The 14,736-nt window shown below is 49.4% G+C and overlaps 1 protein-coding gene across 1 annotated transcript in view; it reads right to left on the bottom strand.

The window, feature by feature from the left end:
- Nucleotides 1-595: 595 nt before the first annotated feature.
- KLHL26 (kelch like family member 26) overlaps nt 596-14,736 on the bottom strand; it is a 26,960-nt gene continuing 12,819 nt past the window's right edge. Inside the window, 2 exon segments of the mRNA XM_027853035.1 lie at nt 596-2,276; nt 5,479-5,661. Coding sequence (XP_027708836.1) covers nt 695-2,276; nt 5,479-5,661 — 1,765 coding nt within the window. The 3' untranslated portion in view covers nt 596-694.

The following is a 14,736-nucleotide window of genomic DNA, read 5'->3' as shown; positions in this document are numbered from 1 at the left end:
CTCCGCTCATCACCACACTCTGCAGAGAGACATCTTCATGCATCTCAGGCATTGGGGGGAAAATCACTTATTGAGAGGCAAGAATGCGCTTTCATCATCCACAAACCTCAACTATTTCGGTCTCTTTCTGCTCCTGGAGGTCTGTATGTTATAAAAGTTTTGCTTAAATTTATTTTAGAAACACACGCACAAAGTAACTTGGAATGGGGGGGAGAGTACATCCCACTAACGTTGGGGAGCCACTCAACACTAATGAAATCACGTCTGGACTCATTCGGAAACAACAGAGCCGACAGAGGACGGAAAGAAGCAAAACAAAACCTAGAGCCTAAAACAAAAGTCTGATGGGTTCTCCTCATTTGTGACAAACAATATTGAGAAATGATGAGCAATGCGGGGGTGCGAGGGGGATGTGATTTTCAGCCATGACACGTTCAGCCCAGTGCCCTGGCAAGCGCTCTCAGCTCCCCTGGCTGCCAGAATCTTAGACGAGAGGAAGAGGAGGGACCCCAGGGACCGCATATCAACACTCCCGACCTGGGTCCTTGCCTTCTCCCCCGGCCTTTGGCACAGCGCGGCCTTTGGCACAGCGCGTTACTGGCAAACAAAGACAAGATCAACAGAGCCGCTGCATGAAGCCCCTTGCAGACGGCAGTGCACCCCCAGGCCCGCGAGCGCTGGGGCCTCCCCGGGGCTACCTCTGTGTGGCAATCTGGGGCAGGAGGACAGGCGCACATGCGATGCCTGCGAAGGACTCGGGGAAGTGCATGTCCCTCTCCCACTCATCCGTCTCCGTGTTGTACACCTGCACGATGCTCGTCACATTGTTCAAATGCCAATTGTAGCCCCCGACGATGAAGATCTTCCTCTCCAGCAGGCAGCAGCCCGCTTCGGACTGGCCTGCCCGCATGGGGCTCACTGTCGTCCACTGGTCAGCCTCGGGGACGTAGTACTCGACAGCCAGCACATCGAAGCAGCGGTCCACGTGGTCCATGCGGCCCCCGAGGGCATAAATGCGGTTGCTCGTGCTGACCATGGCATGCAATACACGGGGCTCATTCATGGGGGCCTTGAACTCCCACTGGTCAACAGAGGGGTCATAGCAGTGCAAGGCTTTCTTGTCCTCCACCGAGATGCCGTAGCCCCCGGAGATATACAGCCTCCCGCTCGCGGCAGCCCCCGCGTGCCCCCACGTCCGCCGCTTCAGCGAGCACACATAAGACCACTCGTTCTTCTTGGGGCAGTACTTCTCCACCGAGGCCAGGCTCCCTGCCCGGTTCCGCCCCCCCGTGGCATACATCATCCCGCACAGCACATTTAGCTGGAACTGGATCCGGCTCTCCTGCATGGCCTGGATCCGAAGCCAGTGGTTCAGGTGAGGGTCATAGCGGTAGCAAACGTCCACTGCCCCCTCACCACTCCGATACTGTAGGTGCTGGCCCCCGACCACATACACAAAATTGTCCAGCACAGCCACACACGTGTGGCTGCAGCCCACCTCCATCTCGGTCAGCTCCTTGAACTGGCGGGAGCTGGGGTCGGGCAGGTGGTAGACCTTGCCACTGACCGTCCGGTCATTGTCCGTATAGGGCGTGCCCCCAAACGTAATGAGGGAGAGGACATCAGAGCGGATGGTGGTCCGTGGAGACTGCATCTCGTGCTGGCGGAAGGGCAGAATTTGGTAATTAAAGGCCTCCAGCAGGTACTGGCGGCACAGCACGTCCTCCACCATGATGTCCAAGGTCTGCACGCTGTCCACCAGCTCCGAGGACTTCATGAGCGGAAAGCGGATGTGGCAGAGCACCTGGCTGGCGCCTGGCCGGCGCGTGGGGTCGTACTGCAGCCAGCGGATGGCCGCGCGGAAGAGGTCAATCTCGCTGCAGCTCTTCAGCTTGTTGCTCTGCAGGAAGAAGACCAAGCGCTCCAGGGGCAGGTGCAAGAAGTCCTCCTCCTCCGAGATCTGCAGGAAGTGCCGGAACGTGAAGGCGTCCACCGACTCCTTCAGGGAGGCCAGGCTGAAGGTGGTGGCCATCTGGCCAATGTTAAGGCACGTCTCCACACTCATGGCCGACTTGAGGAACTCCTCACAGAGCTCCACCACGGGGACCATCTGGAGGAAAACCGCAGCTCCCAGCACATCCTGAATGCAGTCGAGATCGAGGGTCACTTCGGCACTGTAAGCAAAGTCAATGATGTGTTTCAGGCCTTTGGCGGACACACCCTTCAGCTCGATGATGTCCTGGCTGGCTTCTCTCATCCCTCCCGTGAACATCGCCCTGAAGGTCAGAAACAAAGATTTGGTATTTGGTCGGCTGCCAATCACGTGGATAAGAGAGGAGAAACTCAAATGGGGAGGGGGGGGGAGACAAGAAACCCTGAGAAAGCCAAGGCAGGGCAAGGAAACATCAGCCTGGTGAGAAAGAAAGAAAAACTCTGCCCCAAATCATGCATCCTCCTAGAAACACAACTCTCAGCCCTGTCCTGCAGACTGATACACTCCGCTGCTTGGCCTGTTAATTATTATTAAATGACCGCTCCGGCTACTCAGCTGCAGCTGGAGGCAGAGGCTTCCAACCATCCACCGGAACCGGCCAGTCCAAGTCAGCTCCAGATCCAGAGACCTGTGGTTGTGAAAACCGGTCCCACGGGCAGCCCAGCCCGGGACGGCCACGGCTCACCAGACCCCCGCAGCTTAGGGAGGCTGCTGGCCACAAGGGGCCGAGCCCTTCCAAGGGAGGAGCCCCATCATTCATTCAGGGCCCACCACGGTACACTGTCAGCTCCTGAAAGGCAGGGCAAGGCCTCTTCTTTCAGCTTTAGAGCCTCCTGCATTAGAGACCCTGCAGAGAGCAGGCACTAGACACGTTTCTGTTGATCTAGACCCAGTTGTCAGGAAGGGTTCAAAGGGGAAAAGCCCTCCTAGCCATGCTACCAATGAATTCCTCACCCCCAGCCCCACCACTGCAGACCTCGGGAGGGAGGGAGCTCCCTGACCTAGGAGGTATGAGCAGATACTTAATGACCACATGCTGAGGGTAATGATAACAGCAATTAAGACTCACCTTTCCTAGTGCTTTAAGGTCTGCCCTGTGACCCATTGAACAGATGAGGAAACTGAAGCTGCTAGAGCTTATGTGATTTATCTAACCACCCTGCTGTAAAGGAGCTGGCACTCAGACCTGGGACTTTTAACTCCAGGTCCAGTGCTCTTTCCTTGCATCTGTGCTGCCTGAGGGATGTTATAGAGGCAATTCATGTTTCAGACAGGGTTTTGAACTGGGTGACCTCTAAGGTCCCTCCTAACAACGCTGTGCAACCTCCCCACAGCCACTCCAAGGGCTAACCAGAGGCCCCCACGCTGCTTGATGGGAGGACGGGCTTTCCATCACTATGAGAACATCCTTCAGGCTGCAGGACAGGGGGACAGACCGGGCCATACCAGCAGCCATGCCAGGGGGCTCTGCCCCATGGGTCCCATCCAGTAGCCCCCTTAACCTATCCTCTCTCCAGGGGCTGTCTAAAGAGCCCCTCTAACTCTACCCAATGCTCAAGTGAAAGCGTTCCAGGATAACCACAAGGACAGTGACCCTACATCGCATCCCTCACTCCTCCAGCCTTCACACTTGCCCTCTTTTTCATCTCAGATAAGGGCTGAGAAGGTACAATCAAAGGCAGTGTGGTGCAGTGGCATGAGCCCTAAACCCAGAGCTGAGAAATCTGAGTTCAAGCCTTGCTCTGACACTTAACGCCTCGTGGGCCTGGAATCAGCCAGTAAGAGGTAAGGCACTGGAAGCTTGTTTTGTTTCTCTTTGTATCCCTGGTGCCTAGCACGGTGCCTCGGACACAGAGGGCAACAAATGAACATTTTCTCAAGCCACAACTACTCTGAGTCTCAGTTTCCTCACCTGTAAAAGGGGGGTAATGGTACCCATATGACTTCCCTCCAAGGGCTGTTGGAGGGAAAGGGCTTAGGACAGGTGAGCAATGATTATTGTTGTGGTCATTCCCCTGGGATTCCTCCTTCGGTCTTCCGCTGAGGAAGAGTGGTCCTTGCAGGCAGCAGAGAAGGGAGCCAGGCCACAGACCAGTGTTGAACCCCTCTTCCTGCTGCCCATCACCCTCCCGAGCCCCATCCAGGATAAAACGAGGGTAGAATCTGAGGCTGGGTGTCCTGCCAGGGAAAGTTACAGAAGAGACGCAGCAGGCAGCTGGAGCCAGACTGGACAGCGGTCCTGGCATGGGGCTTTATGCAGACAAACAGATCAACGGCCTGCACCTCTTAGCCAAAGCGATAAATAGCTCATGCCACGAGAACGGGGCAGGCCCTTCTCTCATCTCCAAGGTCACAAGGCCTAGCTCTGGACCAGACGACAGCCAAACCTGCTCGGTGACCTCCCGATCTTGTCTGCACCCATCTGGCAACTTTCTGGGAGGGGGGGCTTTGACCGTGCTCCTTCCCCGATAACCCCTTAGCCTAAGGGACAACCACTGGGCCTCCCTTCTTAAGCTGCTGTGGAGTGACAGCTCTCAAAAGTCAAGACACAAGCCCAGGAGAATAGGTTCCTGCCTCTGTCTCCTCTCCAGCGTCACAACTCCTTCTCCTCCGGCCAGGAGAGAACGAAGGAAGCTGCTGCCAGGCCAGCCCCATGGACTCTCCCAGCTCTACTCCCTCTGGCTCAGCAGAGCGATAGGCAGTGCTCTCCTTGCCCTCAGGGTGTGAGCCCAGCAAGCCCCCAGCTCCAGGGCCACCTTCTCCAGAACCCCTCCCCTGATCCACCCAGTGAGCACCAACCTGCCCCTTTGGGCCCAACACAACATGTGATGCTGAGTACAAAGCATTGGGTCCGTGAAGGCAGAGATAACTCCTGGACCTTCCCCAGGAGCCAGCACAGTGCCCTGAACACAGAAGGTACTTCAGAAAAGGCTGGGGTGTTTGTATTCCCAGGATGCCACTGGTCTAGCCCAGTGCTACACAAATGAGAATTTAGTAAACATCCCAAACAAATATTTCTGAGCTTCCTCAGCTAATCTCAGTCTGGAGAGGATCCATGTGTACCATGGAATGGCACAAAAAAAAAGAGATTTGGGGGGCATCAGGCCCAAGGGACAGGGCAGAGCTGGCCAAACACCAGACTCTGGTCTGGAAACATGACCAGTGCTCCCGCAGCACCCAAACTTGGGCTGACCGGGCAAAGAAGTAGGGAGAGAGGTCAACCTTTCCCCCACACCAGCGGAAGTGATTACTGCTGAGCCGCATCAGACACCCCCTAAAAAGATGTCCCCAACACTGTCAGGGAGGGCGCAAGACTACAGAAAGGTGGCCAAATCCTCACAGCCATTAGGCCATCTTTAATCTGGGGCTCTAGCAGTCGAGAGGACAGAGCTGAAAAGGGTCAGGCCAGAGATGGCAAAAAGCGGGGGGTAAGCCCTGTCGTGGAGGAGGAGGGAGTCCGTCTTTTCCACTTGACTGGGTCTCACCTGAAATAGTCACTGCAGGCAGCCAAGACCACCTTGTGGACTTGGAACGCTTCATTGTTGATGGTGAGGATGACATCCAGGAGCTGGCCCTGGGCTCGGAGGGTGGCGAGGCCCTGCAGGAGGGTCGTGCTGTGGCCCGGAGCAGAGAAGGTGCACTTCAGGGCCCCATTCTTGTCGGCCATGCTGCCAAGAGAGGAAACAGAAAAAACGTGTTCAGAGCTCCTACCCAGGATCTCAAGAACCCACCGGCCCAAGGAGCTCTGAAAGGTAGAGCCCTTTAGGGAAAACAAGAAAAAAAGAGTCATGTTGGGCTCTCCAGAATGCCCCTCCTCAGGAAGGTGAGCAGAAGCGCCCACCCATGATTCCTACGAGCACATCCTCACACCCAGCACCTCCCATTTGGAAGGCCTGCTTTCCCCGGAGCAAGTACAGCCATCTATGCCCCATGGACTCTCAAACAGCCAAAACTTTGTGGCAAATGTCTCCAAAGGCTCCCTGCAAGTCATTTCTGCCCCCACACCTGTACCTTCACCCACACCTCCAGCCTTTACAAGTAACTGCCTCCTGGGGAGAGAGATAAATAGCAGAAAACCTTCCTGGGGTTTCAGAAATTCACAATTCTCTAGGTTGTCACTGAATGATGAGGCCTTGTGTGAGTCCCTTGTCCTAGAGAGAGCTCAATTTCCTCATCTATAAATTGAACAAAATGGACTAAGTGATATCTCACCCAGATGTAAGATTCTGTGAAATTATGTTCTAAGAATTTGCCTAAGCTCCGACATTTGCAAAGGCCTTCCCAACTCTAACATTTTATGTTCTAAGGGCCCTCCAGGCTCTGATATTCTCTGTTCTAAGGGCCCTCTCAGCTCTGATATCCTGTGTTCTAAGGACCCTCCCAGCTCTGATATTGTGTGTTCTGAGGGCCTTCCCAGCTCTGATATTGTGTTCTTAGGGCCCTCCCACCTCTGACATTATGTGTTCTAAGGAGCCTCCCAGCTCTGACACCCTGTGTTCTAAGGGCCCTCCCAGCTATGACATCCTGTGTTCTAAGGGCCCTCCCAGCTCTGACATCCTGTGTTCTAAGGGCCCTCCCAGCTCTGACATCCTGTGTTCTAATGGCTTTCACAGCCTGACATTCAATGTTCGGAGGGTTCTCCCATCTCTGACATTGTATGTTCTGAGGGCCTTCCCAGTTCCAACATTCTGTGTCCTACATTCTAAGGGTCCTCCTTCACCCTAACATTCCATGTTCTAGGTTTTCTGCTCTAAACTCCCCTCTAGCTCTAACAGTCTGTTGTATCTTCTAAAGTTCTTTTCAGATCTAAAATCTTGGGCTTCTTCTAGGAAGGACTCACACAACTTCACCAAGCTAGGAGACTTAGGCCCTCCTATTTTCTAACTGTCCCACACACCCACGGGGAGTCCAGGTCTAGGTTAGCACGCCTGCCCCACCCCCTTCTGCCGCAGCGGGCCTCCCACATAAATGAATCCTCTTCACTAAGCTGCTCTTTGTACTTTGGCCAATAATTTCTAAATTAATTTCCCCAATGTGGCACTATTTCTATTAAGGCTGAGCACTTCACATGGCAATTTCCATCTTCAATTGCACTTGACCAAAGACATGAATTACCCTGGTGTCTTCTCAGGAGAATTAAATTGACAAACCTGTCATGTGCACCACATGCCTCAGAAGGGGCCCATCAACAGCTACACCAGGCCCTCCAGGAGAAGAGGGATCAGGGGCTTTCTAATAATAATAATCACAGCCTCCACAGGCAGTGGGAAGGTGCATGTGTGCACATGAGAGTGCTCCGCCTTGGAAAAAGGCTGGATCGTCCCCAATTCAGAAATGAGGAAATTGCCCAAAATTAGACAGCAAAGTCGTGGCAGAACTGGCCCCAGACTCACCCCAAGGCTCATGATTGCCTGCGCAACACTCACACAAACTCAAATGTAGGGCAGAGAAAGTGGTCATTGTCAGAGTCTTATACCTCATTTAATACGGACTTGAATTCTGAAGCTTTAGAATTGAGATGTCTTTACAACTAGTAGAAGGAACATTTTTTCCTTTTTTTTTTTTAAACTAAACCAATCCCATCTGCTGGAAAAGACCTTTAGGCCCTAGTGGACTCCCCCAGAAATCAAGGAAGGGAGTAGATGCTAGAAAACGTGTTCTTAAAAATGTAATCCCTTTGTCTCCAACATTTGGTTTTTAAAGCAAATTTTTTTTTTAAAGTAGGGACTCCATACCTCTGGTCTCTCCCTTTTCCAATTCATTCTATACACCAGGAGTAGGGAACCTGTGGACTCAAGGCCACATGTGGCCCTCTAGGTCCTTAAGTGAGGCAAAGCTTCCAAATGAATCTGATTCCATCAAAGGACCACACTTGAGGACCTGGAGGGCCACATGTGGCCTCGAGGTGGCAGGTTCCCCACCTCTGCTATACCAAGTGGCTAGATTATTCTGCCTATGGCTAAAGGGTCTTAGTTGTTACTCCCTGGCTCAAACATCTTTAAAGACTCCCTATTGCCTGTTTCCATCCAGGAATTTCAGGTTCTTCACAATTTGGCTCCACCATCCATTCCCAGCCTTATTTCATACTACTCCTCTTCATATACCCTACACCCCAGTCAAAAATGGTCTCCTGGTTGCTTCTGGAACTCGATGTGCCATTTTTTTCTTTCCTTAGCATTTAGAACGTTGTTTTTTTTTAAAATTCTGAACTTAGCAAATACCAAGAGATGAGCATTTCCATCTACGAACATCAGCACCACACGGAGTGCACCTCTCTCTCCAAGCACACAACAGATTCCACATGTCATTTTCAAAGCTGTCCTGAGTCATCAGTGTTTTTTCCTAACCTTCTGCCTGTTCTCTTCTGGACATCTTTGAAGACCAACTCATCATTTCCCACTTCGAACGTTCACACAAGCCTTTCCCGGGGGGTTAAAACGTCCTCTTAACTATATAAGTCTCTATCTTTGACTCTCAGAAACCTTGATCTCTTTTTAAGGCTTAGCTCAGAAGCCACCACCTCCAGGAAGACTTCCCAGGTCTCCCTCCTCAAATTCCTTCTATTTACTTCTCTGTGTCCTCGTACCTTTGTCTCTCTGGGACACAGTAAGTTCCCTGGGGATAGGAACTATCTTTTTCTAAATTTTGTATCTTCCAAGGCTTAGCTCAGTGCTTGGTACACAGACAGCACTTAATGTTTGTTAAACTGAACTGAATTTTTCCTGAATTGGAGGAAGCACTCACATGAGGTCCTACTATGTGCATAGCACTGTGCTAAGCGTCAGAGATATAAAGTAGAAAAACAACACCATCCCTTCCCTCGAGGCGCTTACAATCTAGTTGGGGGTGGGGGCAAGATGGGGTTGTGAATTACATATACAAATTACTATATAATGCAAGTTAGAAAATGGGTAGTTTGAGTGATGAATTAAAGGCACCAGCCCCAAACAAACTGCCTCCTACCCTGCTCAAAGACCCTGCCTGTGTGATTCCTGAACCACAGTCCAGGAGCCTTTGAAACACCTTGGAGAACACAAGGAGTACAGAAGGTCTGGAGAAAGGAAAATGTCCCAGCCTTCAAAACAGGGGAAAAGCAGACTCATCAAACTCCCTTTAGTTCAAAGACTGAAAGTATGACTTCCAATTCCTGGCAAAATTCTGGGGGGTGCTATTAAAAGGAGGGTGTGTGGCCAGCTAGGAAAGGAAGCCTGGAGCCCAAGGAGCCAGTTACAGGTCAGACCAGACTCAGCCACTTCCTTTCTGGACAGGGCTGACAGACAGGGAAATCAGAGGAATCCTGTAGCTACAATTTACCTAGATTTCGACAAAGTATTTGACAGTCTTTCATGCCATCCTTGTGGGAAAGATGGAGAGATAGGGGCTAGAGGAAGTATAGTTTGACAGCCTTAGGGCTGGTTGAACAACCAGCCAGACCCAAAGTGTAGTCCATAATGGCTCAATGTCATTTGGAAGGAAGTCTCTGAAAGTCCCTAACAATCTGTCCACAGCCCTATCCTGCTCAGTTATTTTTTGTCATAGCTGTTTTTTAAAGACATAGTTATTAAGTTTGCATGTAACAAAAAGCTGGGAGGGATAAGCTGTCACATTAGATGAGTCAGGATCACCAGAGCTCAACAGGCTGGAACACCGAACTGCATTAAATCAGATGACATTTAATAGGGATAAATGTGAAGTTCTACCCTTGGGCTCAAAAAATCAATGTCAAAAGTACAAGATGGAGGAAAAGTGGCCTGACCAACAGTTTGTCTGAACGAGATCTGAGTGTTTGAATGACCTGCAGCCTGACTAAGAGAATGGAAAGTTAATGAGGCTTTGGTAGCATTAAGAGAGGAATGGTGCCAAAATCAAGGGAGGAGACAAGTCCTCTTGTCTTCTGAATTTAACTAGACTGGTCCTCCCATGGCAAACATAGAGTCAGTTCATCATGGGGCTTTCCAGCTCAGCAGGACCTACCAGAGCTTGGGTTCTACTGACAGAGCCTTCGAGAAGCCAGGATCAGCACCACCCCAGGTGAGGAATCAGAGGAGGACTTTTGTGGTGGAAATGTAAAGTAAATGATAATAAAACAGAAGCAAAGCTGTGCTGACTTCAGTCAGGAGACCTGCACAGGAGCCAGCTCTGTCATTTCCTAGAAACACTTTCAAAGTCTAGATTCACCCTTAGCAGGTTGAATTGGAAAGAGTCTGGGGGAACCTTGGATTCCAGAGTATCCCCAAAAATCAGGAAAGCAGACTCATTAACACCATTAAAAAAAAAACCAAACCAGAAGGAGCTATCAGTCTGATTTGTTGGGGGGGGGGGGGTGTTTGTGGATCAGAATGGGTTTACAACTTGGAGAGAAGCAAAATATTTACTCAGGTTTCTTTAGCACTGAAAAGTACTTTCCAAACAAAATCTCTGCAGATGACAGAGTAAATAAGTATTATCATATCCATTTTACAGAGGAAGAGAAATGACTTGCCCAAGGTCACATAGTTAGCAAGTATCAAAGCTGGGATGAAAACCCAGGTCTGCTGGCTCCAAACCCAGAATGTTTTATACTAAATTAGGCTACTTCATATACTAAGGCACAGAAGAGGAAGGGAATTAACTCAGAGGCAAAGCAGTGACCCTAAATTTAATTTTTTGTTTGTCCCATGTTATTCTGGCCTGACCTTCCTTTAGTAAAAAGCTCTAAATAATAGCTTGCCTTTCTGTAGCTCTTTAAAATTGAGGTTCAGGGCAGCGAGGTGGAACAATGGATAGAGATCTGGCCTTGGAGTCAGAAGGACCTGAGTTCAAATCTGGCCTCAGACAGCTGACACTTACTAGATGTGTAACCCTGGGCAAGTCACTTAACCCCAATTGCCTCACCAAAAAAAGAAAAGAAAATTGAGGTTCCACATGTATAAACATACACATATAGCAGCTCTGTCTGTGGTGGCAAAGAATTGAAAATTGAGGAGATGCCTGTCAATTAGGGAATGGCTGAACAAGTTGTGATATATGAAGGTAATGGAATACTATTGTGCTATAAGAAATGATGAGCAGGCAGACTTCAGGAAAACCTGGAAAGACTTGTATGAACTGATGCTGAATGAAGTGAGCAGAACCAGGACAACATCGTACATAGTAACAGCCACGTTGTATGATGACTAACATTGATAGACTTAGCCTTCTCAGCAATGCAAGGATCTGACATCTCCAAAGGTCTCATGATGGAAAATGCTATCCACATCCAAAAGAAAGAACTGCCGAGTTTGAATGCAGATCAAAGCATACCATTTGCCCTTATTTTCCTTCTGTGTTGCTTTGTTTCTTTTTTCTTGTAGTTCCTATTGGTTCTAATTCTTTTTTACAATATGACTAATGTGAAAATGTGTTTAATAGGCGTGTATATGTAGAACCTATATCAGATTGCATGCCATCGTGGGGAGAGAGGTAAGGAGAGAAGGGGAGAAAATTAAAATTCAAAAGTTTAAGGAAGTAATTATTGAAAACCAAAAATAAATTTAAAAAAATAAATTCCAATTGGACACATGCCCTAAATTTAACAGGTTGGCATAAAAATAGGGGACAAATAAAGGAGATACCTTTCACAACTAAAAAAATAAAATAAAATAAAATAAAATTGATGTTCCCAGGCTCACTGATTTAGAGCTGGAAGGGACCTTCAAGGATCCTCTCTATTTTACTGAGGAGGAAACTGAGGCCCCAAGAGGTTACTTGATCTGTCCAAGGTTACACAGGTGGTAACCTCTCTGGGCCTCACACAAGAGTCTTCTGAGTCCAAACTCAACAGCGCCCTTTCGGCTTCCTCTCATCTGCCAAATGCCCTTGCAACCACCCAGGAAGGAGATGCTGTACATAATACTGTCTCCATTTTACAGATGAGAAAATGGAAGCTCCAGGAGATGAAGTGCTTTGCCCAGGGTCAACAATTCCCAGACATAACAGAATAGGAGGCTTCCATCAAACCTCTAAACTCTAATCCATTGGATGCTGGGGATGCAAATTCAAAATGAGATGGCCTCTGCCTTCAAGGAGCTGACATTCTACACACATACACACACACATACATATTTGTTTCTGGCTAAAAGTTAGTAGTTTATTATTGTTTAAATGAGATTCTAATGCATCTTTAGATAATTTTCTTCCCATGCACATAAAGAGTCATTTTTTAAAAATTTAGTGGTCATTTACTTCAGTAGATAAGTAGAAATCCTAAGTAAATCCATTTCAAAATACATACAGATTTTTTTTTTTGAGGGAGGAGGTGGGAGCAGGGGTACTACCAAGTGAGCCAAGCAGGAGAGGCCTCTTAAAAGGAGTGGCACATGAATTAAGCCTCAACGTAAAGAGGGAAAGGGTTCCAGGTGAGGTGGACAACCTCTTCTTGATATTAGGACAAATAAGATGCACACAAGGGATAGAGGGGGCTGGCTCTCAATATTAGAAGGCAGAGATGAGTTGGTGAAGGTGCAGGGCAGCATTTTAGACAGATTAAAGGAAAAGTCATTTGCATCACCGTGGATGCCCAGGAGGCCCACTGGCTAGACTCCTAGGGAGTTTCACATCTCTCCACCCCTTCTCTACTTGCCTATATTTGCAATAAAGACCCTGAGAAAGGTTCCAGTGATTCCAAGGACCCTGCTTCAGGGACAGGAGAGGAGGAAAGGAGGTGGACAGCTATTTCTCAAGCTCCCAGAGTACCTGGGAGGAGAGAAAGCTGAGCTTAAAAGCACAGGTGGAGGCCCTGGGAAAAGAGCAGGTAGGCTGGTCCCTAGGGTGGTAGAAGAAAGGAGAAGAAGGATGGAGGCATGGGGAGCTGGCCCAGGACACGCCGAGCTCCGTCACTGGAGGTCTCCTAGCTGAAGGTGGGGACACTCTGCAGACGATTCCAGGGGCTTGGACCAGATGCCCTCCGAGGTCCTGGAGGCAGTCAGTCAACACACATTTAGCAAATGCCTATCATACCAGACACCATACGAAGCACTGGGAATATAAAGAAAGGCTTAAAATCACAGTTCCTGTCCTCAAGGAACTCACAATCTACCGGGGGGACAGCACTCAAACAACTAGGTACATACAAGTACAGAATGGATAAGGAAAGGCACCAGTATCTGGATGACCTAGAAGAAGCCTCCTATGAAAGGGGGCATTTCTAAGATCCTGGAAGGGTGCTGAAGGGAGGCACCCACAGCACTCAGCACGTGATCGGGATTAACAAATGCTTTTTCTTTCATTCATTCATTCATTCATTCATTCAAGTACTCAAGTCAGGCCAAGTAAATCAGAAGGCTCCCACTACTCTTGAGACAGGAGCATTGTCTCCATGTATTTCAATCAATCAACATTTATTAAGCGCCTACTATGTGCCAGGCACTATGCTAAGCGCTGGAGATACAAAAAGAGGCAAAAGACAGTCCCTGCCCTCAAGGAGCTTACAATCTAACAGGGGAGACAATAAGCAAACAAAGAGGCACAAAGTACAGGATGAATAGGAAATAATTAACAGCAGGACAAGCACCAGAACTAAGAGGTGCTGGGAAAGGCTACCTGTACAAAGTACAGACTTAAAAGAAGCCAAAGGGGCAGCTAGGTGGCGCAGTGGATAGAGCACTGGCCCTGGAGTCAGGAGGACCTGAGTTCAAATCCGGCCTCAGACAAAGGATAACTCACTAGCTGTGTGACCCTGGTTAAGTCACTTAACCCCAACTGCCTTGCAAAAAAAAAAAGAAGAAGAAGAAGAAGAAGCCAGAGACAGCAGTTGCTGGAGAGTAGGAGGTAGAGCCTTCCAGGCTTGGGAGGGTAACCAGAGAAAATGCCCAGAGCCCAGAAATGGAAGGTCTTATTCATGGAACAGCAAGGGGTCGTCGTCACTGGATCCGAGAGCATGTCCCAGGGAGTATAAAGAAGGCTGGAGAGGTACAAAAGGGACAGGGCATGTATAGTATGAAGGGCTTCGAGTGCCAAACGAAGCATTTTCTATTTGCTCCTGGAGATGACAACAGCCACTGGAGTTTATTGAAGAAAGGTGGCATGATCAGACCTGCACTTTAGGAAATCCGCCAGGGTGGATGCTGAAGAGGGATGAGGCTCCTTCTACCTGGCCCCAGAGGGCAGAACAAGCACCCGTGGGTGGAGAGATGGCAGAGCGGCAGGAGGTGAGTAGGAACAAGCTTCACCAGCCATCGAGCTGGCCCAGAGCGGGCTGGGCTGCCGCCAGAGATCTACTCAGGGAGGCTGTGCGGCTGTCTGCCACGGAGGTGGTCTGGCTAAGTCAGGACAAAAGCAGTTTGCCTCTGAGGTCTTTCAACAACACCTGGGTACCGTGACTCCATGACACCAGGTCAGGGCACCAGACACCAGCTTAAACAGGTATCAACGTCTCTTTTTGGGAGAAGGGGGAAAACTCTACCATCTGGTCCGCCCAGGATCTTATCTCTGACGGGGCACAAGGAAATGGTCTGGTGTCCTTCTTGAAATGTACGTCAAATATTAGTAACAGTAATGAGAGCTAACATTTATGTAACACTTATGCACATAAAGATTTTATAATTATTATCTCATTTGATTCCCACAACAACCACGGGGAAAGGGGGTAGGTGCTATTATTATACTGATTTTAAAGATGAGGAAACTGAGGCAAGCAGAGGTTAATTGACTTGTCCAGGGTCACACAGCTACTACGTGTCTGAGGCTGGATTTGAACTCAGGTCTTCCTGACTGCAGGCCTGGTG

The sequence above is a fragment of the Vombatus ursinus genome, unplaced genomic scaffold, assembly GCF_900497805.2.
Source record: "Vombatus ursinus unplaced genomic scaffold, bare-nosed wombat genome assembly UNPS02009918.1, whole genome shotgun sequence".
NCBI lineage: Eukaryota > Metazoa > Chordata > Mammalia > Diprotodontia > Vombatidae > Vombatus > Vombatus ursinus.
This window is presented reverse-complemented; position numbering and strand designations above follow the sequence as displayed.